This window comes from Tigriopus californicus, chromosome 10 (genome assembly GCF_007210705.1).
Source record: "Tigriopus californicus strain San Diego chromosome 10, Tcal_SD_v2.1, whole genome shotgun sequence".
Classification (NCBI taxonomy): domain Eukaryota; kingdom Metazoa; phylum Arthropoda; class Copepoda; order Harpacticoida; family Harpacticidae; genus Tigriopus; species Tigriopus californicus.
Genome location: NC_081449.1, coordinates 5,476,367 through 5,492,609, shown reverse-complemented (window position 1 = coordinate 5,492,609; position 16,243 = coordinate 5,476,367). Strand labels below are relative to the sequence as shown.

Here is a 16,243-nt window from a genome sequence, read left to right as displayed (position 1 = left end):
ATCCCTCTGCACGGATCGAATTTTTCCAGGCCCAAAGACTGGTCCGGGACATTGAGTCAACGAGAATGCCCAACATGGAATCCAGTTATCAGGAGGCCAGCCGAACCTGGTTTAAGCCTTCCGCAGATCCCTTGTCTTTCGGATTATTCCAGCACTCTGAATCGGGTAGCCCACTTGGCAGCTTCGTCTTGAGTACCAAGAATCTGGTTCGTGTTACCCATCCAAGGAGCCAGGACAACGCCAGCATCGGACGATAGTCCCGATCCATGATCCAGTAACCAAGACCATGATGCAATTTGATGTCGCTAAATTCATCCGACCGTTTGCGGGTGATGTTAGCGAGTCCGATGTGCTAATGAAATTTTCTAATTGGAAAAGTTCTTGGTTCAACCTCCTGAAAGAAATGGAGACCTTTCGAGGTGTACATCGATCACGCTCTTTCACAGCTTAAGGACTGCCTAGACATGGACCCGCGCTCGAATGGTCTCGAAGTACTCCTGTGAATCCAACAATTCCTATGACGCAGCGATGGAAGACCTCATGGACAGATTTCAAGATCTATTAGTATTGGCGGGTTCTACATCACTAGTGGAGATTGCACCTCGACAGTCTTCAGCAGATCGGGCAATAGCCATTGATCATTCCTTTGACGCCTCTCTACAACATGAGGGACGTTTTCGAACGGGAAAACGTAGACATGAATGTGTTTCGCTCATGATGACATTCTTGCATGCGATGTCACCGGAGGCATCAGCGCAAAATGGAACGGGTACCAAGGCACGAAAGAAGCAAGAATATAAATTAGATTTGAAGGAAATGGCTAAACGGGGGGAACCCATCCAGAATGGAAGCTGGAATGGTGGTGTGTCGAGAGCAATTCCAGGCTTGGTTGAAATTGCTGGAGCACGGAATTACCGGAACGTTGTAGCCCCAAATCCAGAGCAACCGGAGGCCACCGCCTCAAACTTTGCTCTCCAGTCATCAAAAAGGCCTAAACACAGTCCAAGATGTTTTATTTGCCCGCTCCAAGAATCAAGCCATGCTGTGGCGAAGTGCCCTGCGGCCCTTGGAATGTCTTCTCAAGAATGGTTTAATACGTGTCGAGCTCAGTCCAAGTGTGCCAAGTGCACAAACCCTACGACAAAGGCCACCGTTGTCTGAGCCAATGCCGCATTTGCCACAACCAAGGGCATCGGGCTGATCACTTTATTGTGATGTGCCCAGCCAACAAAAGTCGTTACAGCTTCTCTGGGTTCGGTTGGACAGAAGTGGAGAGGGTCGACAAGGCCAAGGGTACAAAAGGCCAAATGATGGAATGAAGGGGAGGCGTCCCTAGGCCAAATGGGCAAAAGGAATCGACCTCAAAATCCAATCCATCGCCAACCAGATGAACAAGAGGAACAAACCTCAAGGGAAAGCTAACGCCAATATTCGTGCCAAAGATCGGAAGCAAAAGGATGATGAGAAGTAGAGAGATTTCTCCCAAATACTTGTTCAAAAGCATTGACTCCATTCAGGGATAGCCTTTTAAATAACATGTTTTTGAGGCAATTGATCTTGGTTCAAATCATTCCCTCTCCCTTATCCTTATTATTCCAGTCGAAGCACACATTGGATAGGGGTATCAGGTACTTTAGTTTGTTTCTTGGTAAATTTAGAAACAATGCAATCTATGAAGGTGCGAGTTTTGAGTGACTCGGGAGCCAATGTTAGTTTGGTCCAGGCCAGTATTGCTAGGAATCTGCGTTTACATGGGACTCCTACGACGTTGGTCATGAACGTTGCTGGAGGCAGGACGGTCAAAATTCGAGAAACTTTCAGGTCAACTTCGGATTGATGAGTTTAGACAAGTCCTTTGTTTCCCCCCCTATCTTAGCAACCACGATTGATACGATTGGCGAGCCCTTACAACCTATTCTTACGGACCCTAAGCATTTGCACACTTGAACGACATTAATTTTACTGAAATATATCCCAGTGTGGAACATCGGCAACTCAACGTCTTTATTGGCGGAGCCATACTATTCTCAGTTATGATGAGGAACAACGAGTTTCTCCATTACTCCAAGTCCCTCAGCCAAACGGACAAAACTGGATGGATGCTCCGAGGGGCGATAACGAAAGAAGGAATGCTTGGAGACGTTTTTTTCAATCTCAGACTCGCTCCATCTTAACTTTGAGTTGGCTATGTTGTTATAAAGACGCAGCGGAAGGATTTGATTTGGTAAGTTCTGGTCCGGAGAGAACGTGGGTATCACGCCCAATCGAGTCCGATATCAAAACAAAAAACGGCAGCTGAGCTTTGGGTAGAAAGTAATCAACAGTCCACGGCAAAGCATAATGTACGCGAAAGATTTTGGAAGGTCCAATTACCTTGGAAAGATTCTTCGGAAAAGGGTCGCGCTCTTAGCTCAAATCATGCACGTGCCGTGGCTATGTGGCGAAAAGTCATGTGCCGCGTACGGCCAGAACATGTGGAACTGGTTGTTGATGCTTATGAAGACTTTCATGCACAAGGGTTTTCAGAAGTAGTGCCACTGGAACTGTACCATCGCACCGACCATTCCCACGTATGTTGATGACCAGTCATCCCGTCATTAGACCACACAAGATGACCCATAAGTGTAGAATTGTTATCAATGCGTCCCTGCCCGACCAACAGAATAGCACCCGTACATTAAACAAGCTCCTACACGCTGGGCCAAACCTGCTGCCCCAGATTATGGAACTTATCTTGCATTTCAAAGACAAAGAAGTACATAGCTACAATCGACATTCAAAAATGTTTTTATCAGTCCGATTAGAAAAGGAATCAGACATGGACATGCTTCGCTACGTCTGGGCGACCTCCAGGCCAGAGGGAACCCCAAATGTACAGGTTCACTCGTTTACCATTTGGGTGCGTTTGCAGCCCGTTCCTGGCTATGTGGTGTTTGAGAGAAACGGCGAAGAAATGGGAGAGTAAATACCCATCAGCAACTCGGATTATTATTGATAAAACTTACATGGATGACATCTTGGTATTGGCCGACACGGCCCAAGAAATGGCCAACTTGATTCGGCAAATTCTAGTCATTTTTGGAGAGTGGGGGATTTTATGGACATAAGGTCTCCTGTAATGACCCTACGGTCCTAAATACCGTTGCCGATGAAAGGGTGGATAGATCGGGGCAAATTTCGCTCTTAGGCTTGCATTTAGAGTATGCCGCGGATCAGTTCAATTTTGACTTGGACGATAAATTCCTTCAATTTGACAGAAACGCAACTGTAATTACCAGACGTGACATGTTTCCCTGGCAAGCCAAGTCTTTTGATACCCAGGGATACGTGTCACCATTCATGATGATTTCAAAAGTATTCTGCCTATGTTATGGTACAACAAAACGAAATGGGATGAGAATCTGTTAACAAAAAGAGTGAAAGACGAAGAGGGGCGGGAAATGTCTGACCCAGTGGCTCAACAAGCCGTGGAGCTCTTCAAAAAATGGATTGATCAAATCCCATTGTTGAAAGAGTTTTCCTTTCCGAGGTGGACTAGGGCCCCATCGTACTTCTGACTATCTTCTCTGATGCCAGCACGGCGGGAATGGAGTAGCTGCCTATCTTATCTGCGGAAAAGCCACAGAGTCGCTAAATTCGCAACTCATTTTTTCAAAAAGCTCACTAATGCCCAAAAATTTACGCAGTGGCGCCGAGGCTAAGGACGCACTTACAATTGCCAGACGGAACTTATAGGACTGCTCATGGCCGTGAATCTGGGTCATTACCTCCAAACGCCTTCAATCGAGAGATCAACCAAAAACAGATCGTCTATTTTACGGATTCCCTTTTAAACTTGCAACGAACTCAACGAGGAAAAGGGCACTGTAAAGTCTGGGAGGAGCGCCGCATTGAAAAAATCTTAGAGAAGACCCAAACATCAGAGATCAGATTTTGCCCAGGCAAGCTCAACCCGGCTGATTTGCCGAGCCGAGGGTGCAGCCTCATGGAGCTAAAAGACAAATTTGATTTTTGGTCCAAGGTCCTGATTTTCTCACAAAACCAAGAAAGGAATGGCCGGTGCAGCCAGTGGTGGCCAGCACAATTATTAAGCCACAGGGAGGCAGTGATAATACCGATCCGGACCAGTTCCTCTATTTGGCAAACTGTTCGCAAGAAGTCGACTTGTACTTTACCCAGATGAGAAGGATCAAAGGACAATCAAAAGGCAATGTGGAAAAACGTGCAGCAGCCCGCAAATTGGCGTTCTTAGATACACTGGTAGAAATTGCGAGTCATGGTTAAAGATCGTGAAAGTGTTGGTCCGCATCCGATTGCTATTCCAAAGAATTGGGAAGAGAAGTGGGTCAAAGCAAACCCCCAACTCAAACGTCAAATACTTGAGTAACGAAGATGTATCTTGGGCGGAAGACAATTCTAGTTCGTCATGAGCAAGAAAGAACGCTGTCAAAGGAGATTGAATTCCTGAAGCAGCAAAACGAAGATCAGCCTAATTGGCTTCCAAAAGGTTCAATCCTAAGAAATTCTTCCTGTATTTGGGACGCAAAACAAGAAGTAATCAAAATGGAAACGAGACTGCATTTATCGTCTTCCTTAACTCATGAGTTTGCAAACCCAATGATTTTACCAAAAGGATTGGTGGCCGAAAGGAAAAATATTACACCTCCATCATTCAAGATGCATATCAGTCAACGCCAGACGTTTAATATATTGAGACAAAAAATTGGGTAGTTGGCGGATTTGGTTATGTGAAGAGCATCGTCAGAAAGTGCAAGACCCCCCGATGTCGCTACATCAAATTCAATTCGCCAAAAATGTCCCCGTTGCCAGCTTTGCGTTTAGACAACCCAAAACCATGGGTAAAACGTGGGGTGGATTACACGGGTCCATTGACTTGTAAACACGATTGCTATCCAGAGTTGAATGCGAAAGTCAAGACTGATATTGCTTTTAAACACTTGACGCATGAACAACAAATCTGTAAATCCGGGAGCTTGGAAAATGCGTGCGTCCATCCAAAGACTTTCAAGATATGGTTGGTCCTATTTACCTGTTTACACACCAGTCGATCCACGTTGAAACCGTAAACTCTTGTTCGACGCAAGATTTTCTGGACGCGTTTCGCCGGTTTATTAGCCGATGTGGGAAGCCTTCAGTAATCTATTTCTGACAATGCAAAATACTTCAAGGCAGCCGATCGTCACTTTGAAGACTGGCGAAAAAACGTTGATTTCAACCAACTCTCAGCACAAAGATTCCATGGGGAGGCAGCCATTAAATGGATCTATAGCACTCCAGAGGCCCCTGGACCAATGGTGTTACGGAAAGGATGATTGGAGTGCTCAAACGGCAGCTCAGAATAATGCTACAAAAAGAGCTCCTAACTCTGAGATCCCTTCAGACTGTTTTGGGAGAATTGACGTGCATTATTAATGACAGACCCTCGGAGTGACGGATAATGATCCATCTCAATGGACTGTCGTGACACCAAATCTTTTAGTGTATGGTAGGCAGATGAACGAGTTTGTAACAGCCAACATAGATAATGGACGAGGCAATTTCTTGCACCTATATGCCGCAAGAAAACGGGTACTGAACCAATTGTGGGATCAATGGAAAAAACAGTACGTAGAAGAGCTTAGTGTTAATAGAAAGTGGACAAATCGCGCTCCTGTGAACTTGAAATCGGGGACGTGGTCATCCTCAGAAAAGATTCAAATTTGAAAACTCGTGGAGCCTCGCTAGAATCGAGACTATCCAAAAGAATAAAGAGAACGTTGTCGTTGCAATCACGGTTCGCAAGCCCAACGGCAAATCCTTGAAAGAACGGTTCGCCAAGTTGCGCTACTGGAGCCTGATTGCACAGAAGAAACTGAGCCCAATTCCCCACAAAGGATTGGAAGTGACGGAAGCCAAGATGAGACGAAGACGGACCCAGATTTTGGGAGGCCTACCGGATTTGGTGTTCCAACCTCCTCGTCGAAGCCGACCCTGCCGGGAGCTTGTGACGGAAGAGGGCGACGTGGATCCGGGAACGCAAGTGTCATGATTGCCGATCCTGCTCCTCCAACCTTGAGAGACAATGAGTCCAAAACAGATGCTACGGTATCGTCTACTCAAGGTTTGAAGAAAAGAGACAAACACAGAGGCTTCTATAAAGACTTAATGAGAGGAGGATAAATAACTAAAAAAAAAACCAATGCATCTATTTGGCAGCCACTCAAACAAAAAACAAATTCCACCTCCAGTCATGCCTCTCTCCAATGACGTTCATACAAAAATACAGTCCACTATATCGAAAGCAAAAAAAAAAAACAAACCATGACAGAACTATGCATGAGGTTCGAAGATTTACAACCTTCAAAACTATTGACCCCTGGAGTTTTACAAACTCTGGACAATGACCCGGTAATGGTGACATTTCCTTTTTTTACCACACTACCTTTTGCACTTTGGTCTAATGAGCACTGTGGACAAGACCAGAGATTCTAGTTCGATCATAGTACATAGGGTAAGTTAGTCATGTCCTGCCAACTTTAACCCCGCTAGTAAACTACCGCAAAAATATTGCTATGAACTACACCTTTTCAAAAGGGCTCCACAAATTGGTTGTGCAAGATATACAGCCCGCTTGAGCAAAACGGCTTGGGCTTATGGCCATTGCCTAAATATAAAAGAAAAAGCAAGCATCGTTGATTTTTTCTTGGGGGGTATGTCATAATTGTGATATCTTAGGAGCCAATCGAGGATCAACCAACGTAACTCTCTGACCGGATCCGACGTTCCCCTTTCGGATTATGGACATGTTCGTACAACAGGAACCCGCCTTAATCATGTCACGAAACCTATCTACAGAAAATAAGCTTCCTTTTCCGGCCAGTTCAGTCGGAGAGACAACCTCATGCGAACCAGCTGTGTGTCATTTTATGTCTAGACTTCTAAATCAAGGTGAGAACTATAAGGTTATATTATTCTGCTGCTAAATCGTTAACGAGAGAGTTTAGGGGAGTCGCAACAGCGCCCTCGCCAGGAAGTAAAAGCAAAAAGATCGTCACCTGGGACAAAGAGTGGGTCGCGGCTTTCAATGCGGCAAAGGCTACACTGCCCAATGCTACCATGTTAAAATATCATGTAATTTTTTTGACAATTTCTTCACGCTTTATCATTATTTTGTTCACATAAAAGTGACATTTTATGGCTTAAAACGGCACTTCCCAATCCGCCCTTTGATCACTGGAATAGGGCACAGACCATTTCGCGACTAGATTTCGCATTGGCTGGACCTCAGCGCAGAGGAAAATGGAGGATTGCATTCCCTGTAGTTGTTCGAAAAGCCTCTTAGACTACTCGGCTACATTCGCTCCTTTTGTTTGACTTTACAAGGTGCAGAAAATTTGTTTTATTATCACTAATTTCTAAATATCTAGGTTATACCGCCAGTGTGTTGTGAAAGGAATTAGTGCAGTCCAATTCAAGTTAAGCGCATTTAATGCCACACTCTCTCAATTGAAAATCTTGACCAGTAGAAATTTTTTTTTTACTTATCTGCAAATATTGACAGCATTATATCAAAAAAATATTTTCTCTAAGCTCGTTTTGGAAAAAAACAGTTATGCCTCTCTACATTTACATATTTTCAGATTGTCTACTGCTTATTACCTTTTTCCCATGGACCATAGAATTAGAAAAGATGATATGTTATTTCTTTCTGCCATGCTTTCTGGCATATCCTGGGTTGAATCTAGCATGGTCTAGTATTTTCTGGCATGTTTTGAGAGGTATTTTGGCATCTTTGGAGCCGAGGGACTTGGGAGCACTGTTCCCTACCATTCATTCCTTCTCAGGAGCGTTATTCGTAGCCATTGTCTTAAAGAATTTTATTGAAAAGGATGATTTGCGAGAATCGTCGTTAAAACAAATTGAAAATGGTTTTCCACCTGGTCTTGAATGACTAGAACCCGACGATAGCGTGACCCAGAAATTATATCGACGACCTTTCCCTTACTCTGGGTCGAGATAAATCAACTCAAACCAATGAATCAATGAATATATCAGGCCTTTGATGGCAGAAGGTTATACATTTGCCTGTACCTAAAGGTGCTATATAAAGATCCTGAAGTATATTTTTACTTCAGCCATGACTTACCCTGCCATATGTGAGTCAGGTTGGTCAGTTGTCTCGAAATCTTCAGCGCATTAGTCGTTCCTCAATAAAAGGAATGAATTACAGTTACAATTACTTTGGTCAAAAATAGTAATTCGGTAGACAAGCGTTACTCGAAAAATATGTGATCAGTTACTTGTTACTCGTTATGTTTTCTAAGATTTAAATGACCAATATTTTATATTTTTTGCCCCATCAAGACCATCTTGCTCAAAAGAAATTGTGTTTTTTGCTTGAAGCAGGTTTAACCTGTAACATTTGAACACTTCGTGTCAACATTTTTCAAGAATTAGCATTGGCATTTATTCGTAGCATAATTGTTCAAAATGTATTGCATAATAATGCTTTAAGGAGTCAAGATTGGGTATCCTGGATGGGGTAATGATTATTGAAGGTTTGCCACAATGCCGCAAAAGTCATGATGGAAAAACAGTATTAGATAATGTCAAGCCATTAAAGCTGCCCTGTTAGAAGCCTTTGCCCTAAGTCGTGAAAATGTGGAGGCTTTGGAAATTTGATGCATCATACTCAAGCCAAAGAAGGACTTTCCTTGCGTGACAATTGCAGTGAATCAGGTCTTCAGTTCAACGGAATTTGATTGAGACAATGTCAACAATAAAGTAGGAAATCAACAAGATTTAAAACCAAGAACACCCTCAGAGTAGTTAAGAGCAAGCACAATTTTCAACCCTTTCATTGTTCATAATATGCTAGATGGACATAGCAAAAAAAGACAATTTCTGTTGAGCCTTTGGTTTCCTCAGCTGTCAGAAGATAAACGAAAAATTGAAGGTCATTCTGGAAGCTAAAAAGGTTTCTAGTGACGAGTATTTTTTTTAGTTTTTGGACCGTTACAATTACACAATCTTAAATGTACTGGAATTGAATTTCCTTTTTCGAAAAAAAGAAACAAATTACTGTAATTTCGTTACTAATGTCCNAAAAAAAGAAACAAATTACTGTAATTTCGTTACTAATGTCCCGAAAATCTTGAATGGCTACTCGTGTTCATTTTCATTCATTGAACATTTTATTAGCGATTCCGCTCCTGTCTAAAAGTAGAAACTGTAAAAAGAAAAATGTTCATTGGCATAGGATCATCCAGGTTTAGGTCTTCACCTCCCTTCAAACCCCGGCCACACTGCCTAAGTGTGAGTCATGGGCGTCAGTGGCTTCTCGATATCCACTTCGACTACCTGAACGCGACTCCAAACTGAGAATTTTTCGCCTTTTAGAAATACGCCTTATCCATCGTTCGGACCCCTCGATCATCATGGGTGGAACAGCTCAAGACGTGGAAACGGGAGGGATTAACCCTCTGCCCGAGGGATTTGGCTCTTCCTTCAACGAAAAGAGGATTCGATTGAAATTCGTGCGTAAAGTGTATGCCATTCTGATGAGCCAACTAAGTCTGACCACGATCACCATTGGTGTGTTCTGTTTTACTCCGGCCATCAAGCGGTTCTATTGCTCGGACGTGGCCTTGAATGCTGCGGGATCGCTGCAATGTGTCAACGCCAGTTTGTATGGCCTTAGTTTGTATTGGGGCTCCTATTTGGTCTTTATCATTACTTACTTCACCCTGATCTGCTCTTCGAATGTACGGCGAAAATCCCCGGGGAATGTCATCGCTCTGTTGGTGTTCACGGCCGCTGTATCCTTGATGTTGGCCAATATAGGTAGGCAGTGGGCATTCCCTTGGAGGTGGGGCTCATTTCAAGATGTGTTTTCATACTGTTTTAGCTCTGTATCATGATGTCAATTGGGTGATGCTGGCCATTGGGATCACGGCCTTATTGTGCCTGGGCTTGACCTTGTTCGCCTGTCAGACCAAAGTGGACGTCACGGGTTGGGGAATCTATTTGTTTGCCGCCTGTTGGATCTTGTTCATCTTCGCCATCTTGATGATGGTATTTTTCCTCAAGTCTTACCCTTTAATGGGCGTGGTTTACTCGGGCCTTTTGGCGCTCTTGTTTTCGTTGTTCTTTATCTACCACACCCAGCTCATGTTGGGCTCCAAAAAGTACCGACTATCACCCGAGGAGTCCATCTTTGCCGCCACGCAACTCTATGTGGATGTGGCCAATATCTTCATGGGCATTCTCGGTCTCGGAGGCGGTCGCTAAAAACCCATGGTCAAAACCTTTTCAAGCTATTTCTAACAATAAGAGATCTTTTTCTAAACAAAAAAAACCTGTTACATTAATAAATAAGGCTACCGTTGAGGCTAAGGTATGTCGAGTTGATCAAGATGACCATAGATAACTTCATGTATAGATCGATCAAAGGCGCTGCGATTGCTTGTTTTCGTCTTAGCTGTCACTGGTGGGCAAATTGTTTCATTCGTAGTCAAGCTACTTCGGACAACTATGGTATAAATTTGAATCATTGATGGCTAGTCCAAATTCAGAGTAGAAACCCCTGATACGACTCCTTGTCAAGCAATTACTCTTGTCTAGGATGCTTCATGAAACGGGTTTGAGTAAGTGGTCGGACCACATTTTTAAGAACGAAATTTTGAAGGGGTTTAAATGGGTTAAACTTAAAGTTTTCATCCATTAACTGAAAGGCAAGGAAAAAGCCTGGGTTGAGGCTGACCTCCAGAGGTGTTGGAACTACCTTGATTACGTAAAGGTACAATCATGTCGCTCACATTCAAGCACATTGTTGGGAGATTGAAACAAAATTCTGAATGCCTCATTATTGCATTGCAATTTCAGAAACATTTTGTTGCACTTTTGGCATGCGTTGCTAAACAAGGGCAATCAATAGAGCATGTGATTTGCTCTACTAATATCCGAATCTGTTTTTGACATATTGCATGTATTAAGCCCCCAAAAGCATGCCTTTATTATTCTACCGCTCTTTCTAGCTGTATGTTTGTAAGATTCAAAAGAAATTAAGATGAAAGAGGAATAACAAACATTTCATGAGAATAATTCAACTTGCCTGAAGTGAGATTTCACAAAAAATCTTGGTCCCTTTTCCACCAGCGTCAGCTGACCTGAAAACATGCTCATGTGGTACAGCTCCTGTTGAGCCTAATCATTCTTGTTATGGTTTTCTATGGAGATGACTGTGTCACGGAACCTAGAGCCGAAACTACAGTGTACACAAATAAACACAGGCGGCATAACCCCCTATGACCCGTAAAGCATGTCTGGTGTCCTTCGCGGCCTGAGATACCCACGGTGCATTGGGACAGGGGTCCCAAAAGGGTCATCTAACACCCAAGGGACGATCAGTACCCGATGGTCGTCATCGTTCTCGGATCGGAGCCATTCCTGCGGGGATCTGCGTCCCGGGCACGTGGGTCAATCCGTTCGCTTGTCGGGCTGGCTCCAATTTGTTCGCATGGACAAGTTCCTGGTTCTCCGAGATACTCACGGACAAACCCAACTCATCATCCCTTCTGATCGTCGGGATCTGTGGGGTCGGATCCGAGAACTCCCCTTAGAATCCACCCTCTCCGTTCAAGGCCAAGTCCTGGCTCGCCCCGTGGATCAAATCAACCTCAAGTTAGACACGGGTCAAGTAGAGGTCCGGGTGTCCGAGTTGTTGGCCAGTAACCCGGCCAGCTCGGCCATTCCTTTCTTGAATCGAGGCTATCATGCGGCCAAAGAAGGTCTGCAGATGGAGTATCGCTATCTGGCCCTTCGCACACCCGCGTTGCAACACAATCTCAAGGTTCGATCCCGGATGATTATGGCCATGCGGCAATTCTTGACGGCTCATGATTTTGTCGATATCGAGACTCCCGTTTTGTTTCGACGAACGCCGGGGGGAGCTCAAGAGTTCGTGGTGCCTTCGCGTACCCCGGATAAATTTTATTCTTTAGTCCAAAGCCCGCAGCAGTTTAAGCAGTTGCTCATGGTGGGTGGATTGGATCGCTATTTCCAGATTGCCAAGTGCTTTCGCGATGAAGGCGCCAAGGCGGATCGCCAACCCGAGTTCACGCAACTCGATATCGAGTTGTCGTTCACCAATCCCGATCATATTCGTCGGTTGGTCGAGCAACTCATTGTGCATAGTTGGCCCGAGGATAAGCCTCGGCCTTCCACTCCGTTCTTGCGGCTCACCCATGAGACCTGCCTGAAACGATATGGGTCGGACAAGCCGGATCTGCGTTTCGAGCACCAGATCCGGGATTTGACGCGCGTGTTCGAAGGTGATGAGCTGGATTTTCTAGCTCCAAGTTCAGAGCCTCGTGCGGTGCAAGCTATCGTGTTCCATTCGGACGAAGCGGTCAAGGTGAAGACTGTCAAAGAGTTGGAGGCATGGATCAAGCCGCAATATCCGTCCGTGATTGTATCGTATTTCATGGTTGACTCGACTGGTCAGGTGAAGAACACGTTGTTAAAGAAATGTTCTAGTCATGTCAGGGAAAGGGTGGCCGCTGAGCTTGACCTCACGGGTCATGCATTCGGATTCCTCGCCATCGGACCTCGAGCGTCCACGTTAAAGGCGTTGGGTAAACTCCGACCGGAGCTGGCCAGACTATGTCTGAAGCTGGATCCCACGGAGTTTAAATTCTTGTGGGTAGAAGAGTTCCCATTATTTGAACCGAAGGAAAATGATCCGAATCATTTGGAATCGGCCCATCATCCCTTCACTCAACCACATCCTGGCGATATCGAATTGCTAACTAAGAACCCTCTTTGTGTTCGAGGGCTTCATTATGATTTGGTTTTAAATGGCAGTGAGATCGGTGGTGGATCGATTCGCATCAACGACGCCAAGTTACAAGAGCATGTTTTAAAAGATATTTTAGGTGAAGACACTTCCGAGTTGCAACACCTCCTGGATGCCTTGAGTTTTGGCTGTCCGCCTCATGGAGGCATTGCTATTGGATTAGATCGTCTTCTGGCCATTGTGACGAATTCCAAAAGCATTCGTGATGTGATTGCCTTTCCCAAGACGGCGGAAGGCCGAGACGCCATGGGCGATGCTCCTGCTACGATATCAGACGAGGATAAACAAAGATATCACATACGATCTGTTCTCCCAACCAAACCCAATGATGAAATAGATTCCGGGTCATGAGTCAAAAATCCAATAGCTAAAAAGACTTCAGCATACCCTTGTTATTATTTCAGAGCCATGATGGAATCATTGGAGATCGACACCAACACGGATCGAGACATGTTCTCGGAAGATGTGTCTGAGGTATTCACCAAGAGCTTTCAATTAAAGAATCGAGCCGCCATGGGCTTAGATAACACTTATATCCTGGAAATCTGCCCCAACAGCGATCAGAGTTTATTGGCCACATCCTTGTCCTCCAATGGAATTGCAATCTACGATTCGGAGAGTCTCGTTCGAAAGCATTTTTTTCCCAAATCGCACGAAGGGCAAATATCCGGCCTGAAGTTCAGCTGGGAAAATCCTAACCTCCTGTTTTCGTGTTCAGTAGACCAGAGCATCAAGCTTTGGGATCTTCGATCGTCCATTGACAATAACCAGTGTTCCAAGATGTTCAAGGATTCCTCTCGGGAGTCCAATCCCAAGTTGTCCAAGGTGAAACCTTTCACCTCGTTCGATCTCAGTTGCGACGATCGGTATATTTGCGCGGGTACTGAAAAGGTCTTGGATGCCTTCCTCCTCTTCTGGGACGTTCGAGGCAATGACACGGCTCTTTTGGGCGGATACTGGGACTCGCATGAAGATGACATCACCACGGTGAAGTTCCATCCGGAAAATCCCAACCGATTGGCCTCCAGTGGCACGGATGGAATCGTGAACATATTCGACATCAGCCAATCTTGCGAGGATGACGCCCTCGACACGTGCCACAATACTGAGTCATCAGTCCAAAAGCTGACCTGGTTCCATAATAATAGCAAGCTGGACAGCCTGGCTATCTTGACCCACACCGAAGAGCTGGCTTTGTGGAACATCGATGACCTGGAGCCTTTCAAAATGTTCTCTCGCGAAGATCTCTGCATTGGATTGAAGCGCAAACTCACGGAAGTCTGCTACTTTGTGGACGTTCATGACGTCAAGAAAGAAGATGAATGCTACGATCTCATGATTGTGGGGGGTTCGTCGTCTCCTGCAAAGCCTTGTTTGAGACTCTTGACTTGGAAGAAGAATCGATTGAAACCCTATGGACATTTGAATGGCTACAAATCCCCTCTAACGAGAAGTAGTGTCCTCAATATCAATGAAGGTCTGGTTTTCACCGGTGGGGAAGACGGCTTGCTAAACTCTTGGTCTGAAGGACCACCCTTGGGTGATGAGAAGCCGAGTGACAAGACCGTGATGAAGGTTCAAAAGACAACGAAAGACAGGAGTAAACCGTATTAAACCAAGACCATGACGTTTGTACATTCAGCTTGGCCTTTTTCATGGGGTCAAAGAGAAATAACACTTCTTATTCTGACAACACAGGATGGATTTCAATGTATCAGGATGAGAATTCACAATGCTCGGAAACTTGCGTCACATTGAGGGTTGTATTCAAATTATTTCTGCTTCTTCTGAACGACGCTCATCTTGGGGGCATGACCCGGTTTTGGAGGCTTAGCGTTATGAGCTGACTCCATTTGCTCTAATTCTGTACCCACCTTTTGGAAGGTAGGTGGAAACAAATGGCAAGTTGCGGGATGCTGTGGATGGAGAAAAAAAAGAAAAGGTTTAAGTCAGTTTGAGTTTGTTGAAAAAAAAAAACCAACCAAAAATGTATTCAAATCCACTCACCATATCTCCCCCAACGTTGATGAACCATTCTGCTGATTTATCGTTGAAAAAGTTCCCATCTAATCTTGTGACATGGCCTTTGAAGGTTTCGGGGTGCTGTACGAACCCCAAGCAAACCATCTTTTTCAATGTGAAGCCGTAGGCAGAGTTTGTCACGACCCTAGAAAACCAACAAAATTACCCAATTGAATCCAAAGAGCTTTCCCACATCTGTTCTCAAGCAAGAATTGTGTCCCACCCCACAAATTCACGATTCCGGAAGATCGCCTCCCCGCCCCAAGGCCAATTCTGAGTATCCTTGTTGAACGACTTGAGTTGGAATTGCACCAAGCGCTTGACCACACCCTCTTTTCTTTGCCTGACTAGCACGTCTTTGCCGATGAAATTGTCCTTGTCGAATTTCACCTTGAAGGTCCGACCCACTTCAATGGGACTTGACTCCGACGTAAGTTCCTCGCCCCAAAACGGGATAAATTTCTCAATCCGGAGGAACCTCATGGCCAAATGGCCCACATTCCGTATACCATAATCCCGGCCCACGGACATGATTCGATCGTAGAGATGGAGAGCGTGATCCGATTGAACGTAGAGACTGAAACCGGGTTCGCCCGTTTGGGTGACGGTTTGCACCATCACTCCAGAAGCATAGCCCATGTTCACGTACTTGAAGGTGAACGGCTGCATGGTCATGGACGAGTTGGTCAGTTCCTCCATGAGGTCCGTGGACTTGGGACCGGCCAGGGTGAGGACTGTGTACAACGAGGTCACGTCGGAGAGGCCGATATTGCTGTTGCGGGGTAGATGGCCCTCCATCCATTCGAGGATTCGGGTTTGCTGTTGCGTTGGACAAACCATGAAGTAGGAATCCTTACGTTTTCTTACTAACATGCAATCGTTCTCAAAGCCACCTACAGAATAAAGAGCGGAGAATTGATCTGACTTGGCCGATGGGCAAGTTGAGGGGATGGGAGGAACAGGATTTTTTTCTTACCTTTCTCGTTGAGCATGCCGGTAGGAATTATCCCACCCACAGGAATGTTCACGTTATTTGAGCACAAGTTTTGCAGATACTCCACTAAAGCGTGTTCGTCGCCATTGATGACGAATTTCGAGAAGGACGACATGTCGATGATACCGACAGCTTCGCGACAAACGTGATATTCTTCCTCGATTTGGTCGAAGCATTCGGGTTTGCCGAAAGTGCCCAAATGCGGCAATTGTGCTGGCGTGTCATCACGGCTGTGAAATGGGTTGAAGTAAAGAGGTCGCTCCCAACCCATGCGTTCACCAAAAACGGCCCCTCGTGCCTCGAGTTCGCTAAAAATCGGCGAGGTTCGGATTTTCCGTCCGCGCTTGAACTCGTTGATGATAGGATACTGG

At 45.1% G+C, this 16,243-nt stretch overlaps 4 protein-coding genes across 4 annotated transcripts in view; 3 read left to right on the top strand and 1 right to left on the bottom strand.

Annotated features, from left to right (window-relative positions):
* The first annotated feature begins 9,301 nt into the window (after positions 1–9,301).
* LOC131888809 (protein lifeguard 1-like) lies at positions 9,302–10,414 on the top strand. Its single transcript, XM_059237744.1, has 2 exons — positions 9,302–9,843; positions 9,908–10,414. The coding sequence occupies exons 1-2, from the start codon at positions 9,438–9,440 to the stop codon at positions 10,288–10,290; spliced, it is 789 nt and encodes a 262-aa protein (XP_059093727.1). The 5' UTR covers positions 9,302–9,437; the 3' UTR covers positions 10,291–10,414.
* Positions 10,415–11,267: 853 nt separating this feature from the next.
* On the top strand, positions 11,268–13,261 carry LOC131888018 (aspartate--tRNA ligase, mitochondrial-like). The gene has a single exon (XM_059236786.1). It carries the CDS (start codon positions 11,321–11,323, stop codon positions 13,205–13,207), a length of 1,887 nt encoding a protein of 628 aa, XP_059092769.1. The 5' UTR covers positions 11,268–11,320; the 3' UTR covers positions 13,208–13,261.
* LOC131888019 (WD repeat-containing protein 89-like) lies at positions 13,208–14,551 on the top strand. The gene has a single exon (XM_059236787.1). It carries the CDS (start codon positions 13,265–13,267, stop codon positions 14,468–14,470), a length of 1,206 nt encoding a protein of 401 aa, XP_059092770.1. The 5' UTR covers positions 13,208–13,264; the 3' UTR covers positions 14,471–14,551.
* Positions 14,518–16,243, bottom strand: part of LOC131889363 (pyruvate dehydrogenase phosphatase regulatory subunit, mitochondrial-like) — a 3,120-nt gene continuing 1,394 nt past the window's right edge. Inside the window, exons 5-8 of the mRNA XM_059238448.1 lie at positions 15,855–16,239; positions 15,102–15,771; positions 14,864–15,023; positions 14,518–14,772 (exon numbers count right to left, since the gene is read on the bottom strand). Of these exons, the coding sequence (XP_059094431.1) occupies positions 14,629–14,772; positions 14,864–15,023; positions 15,102–15,771; positions 15,855–16,239 (1,359 nt within the window). The 3' untranslated portion in view covers positions 14,518–14,628. The remainder of the gene's footprint in view (positions 14,773–14,863; positions 15,024–15,101; positions 15,772–15,854; positions 16,240–16,243) is intronic.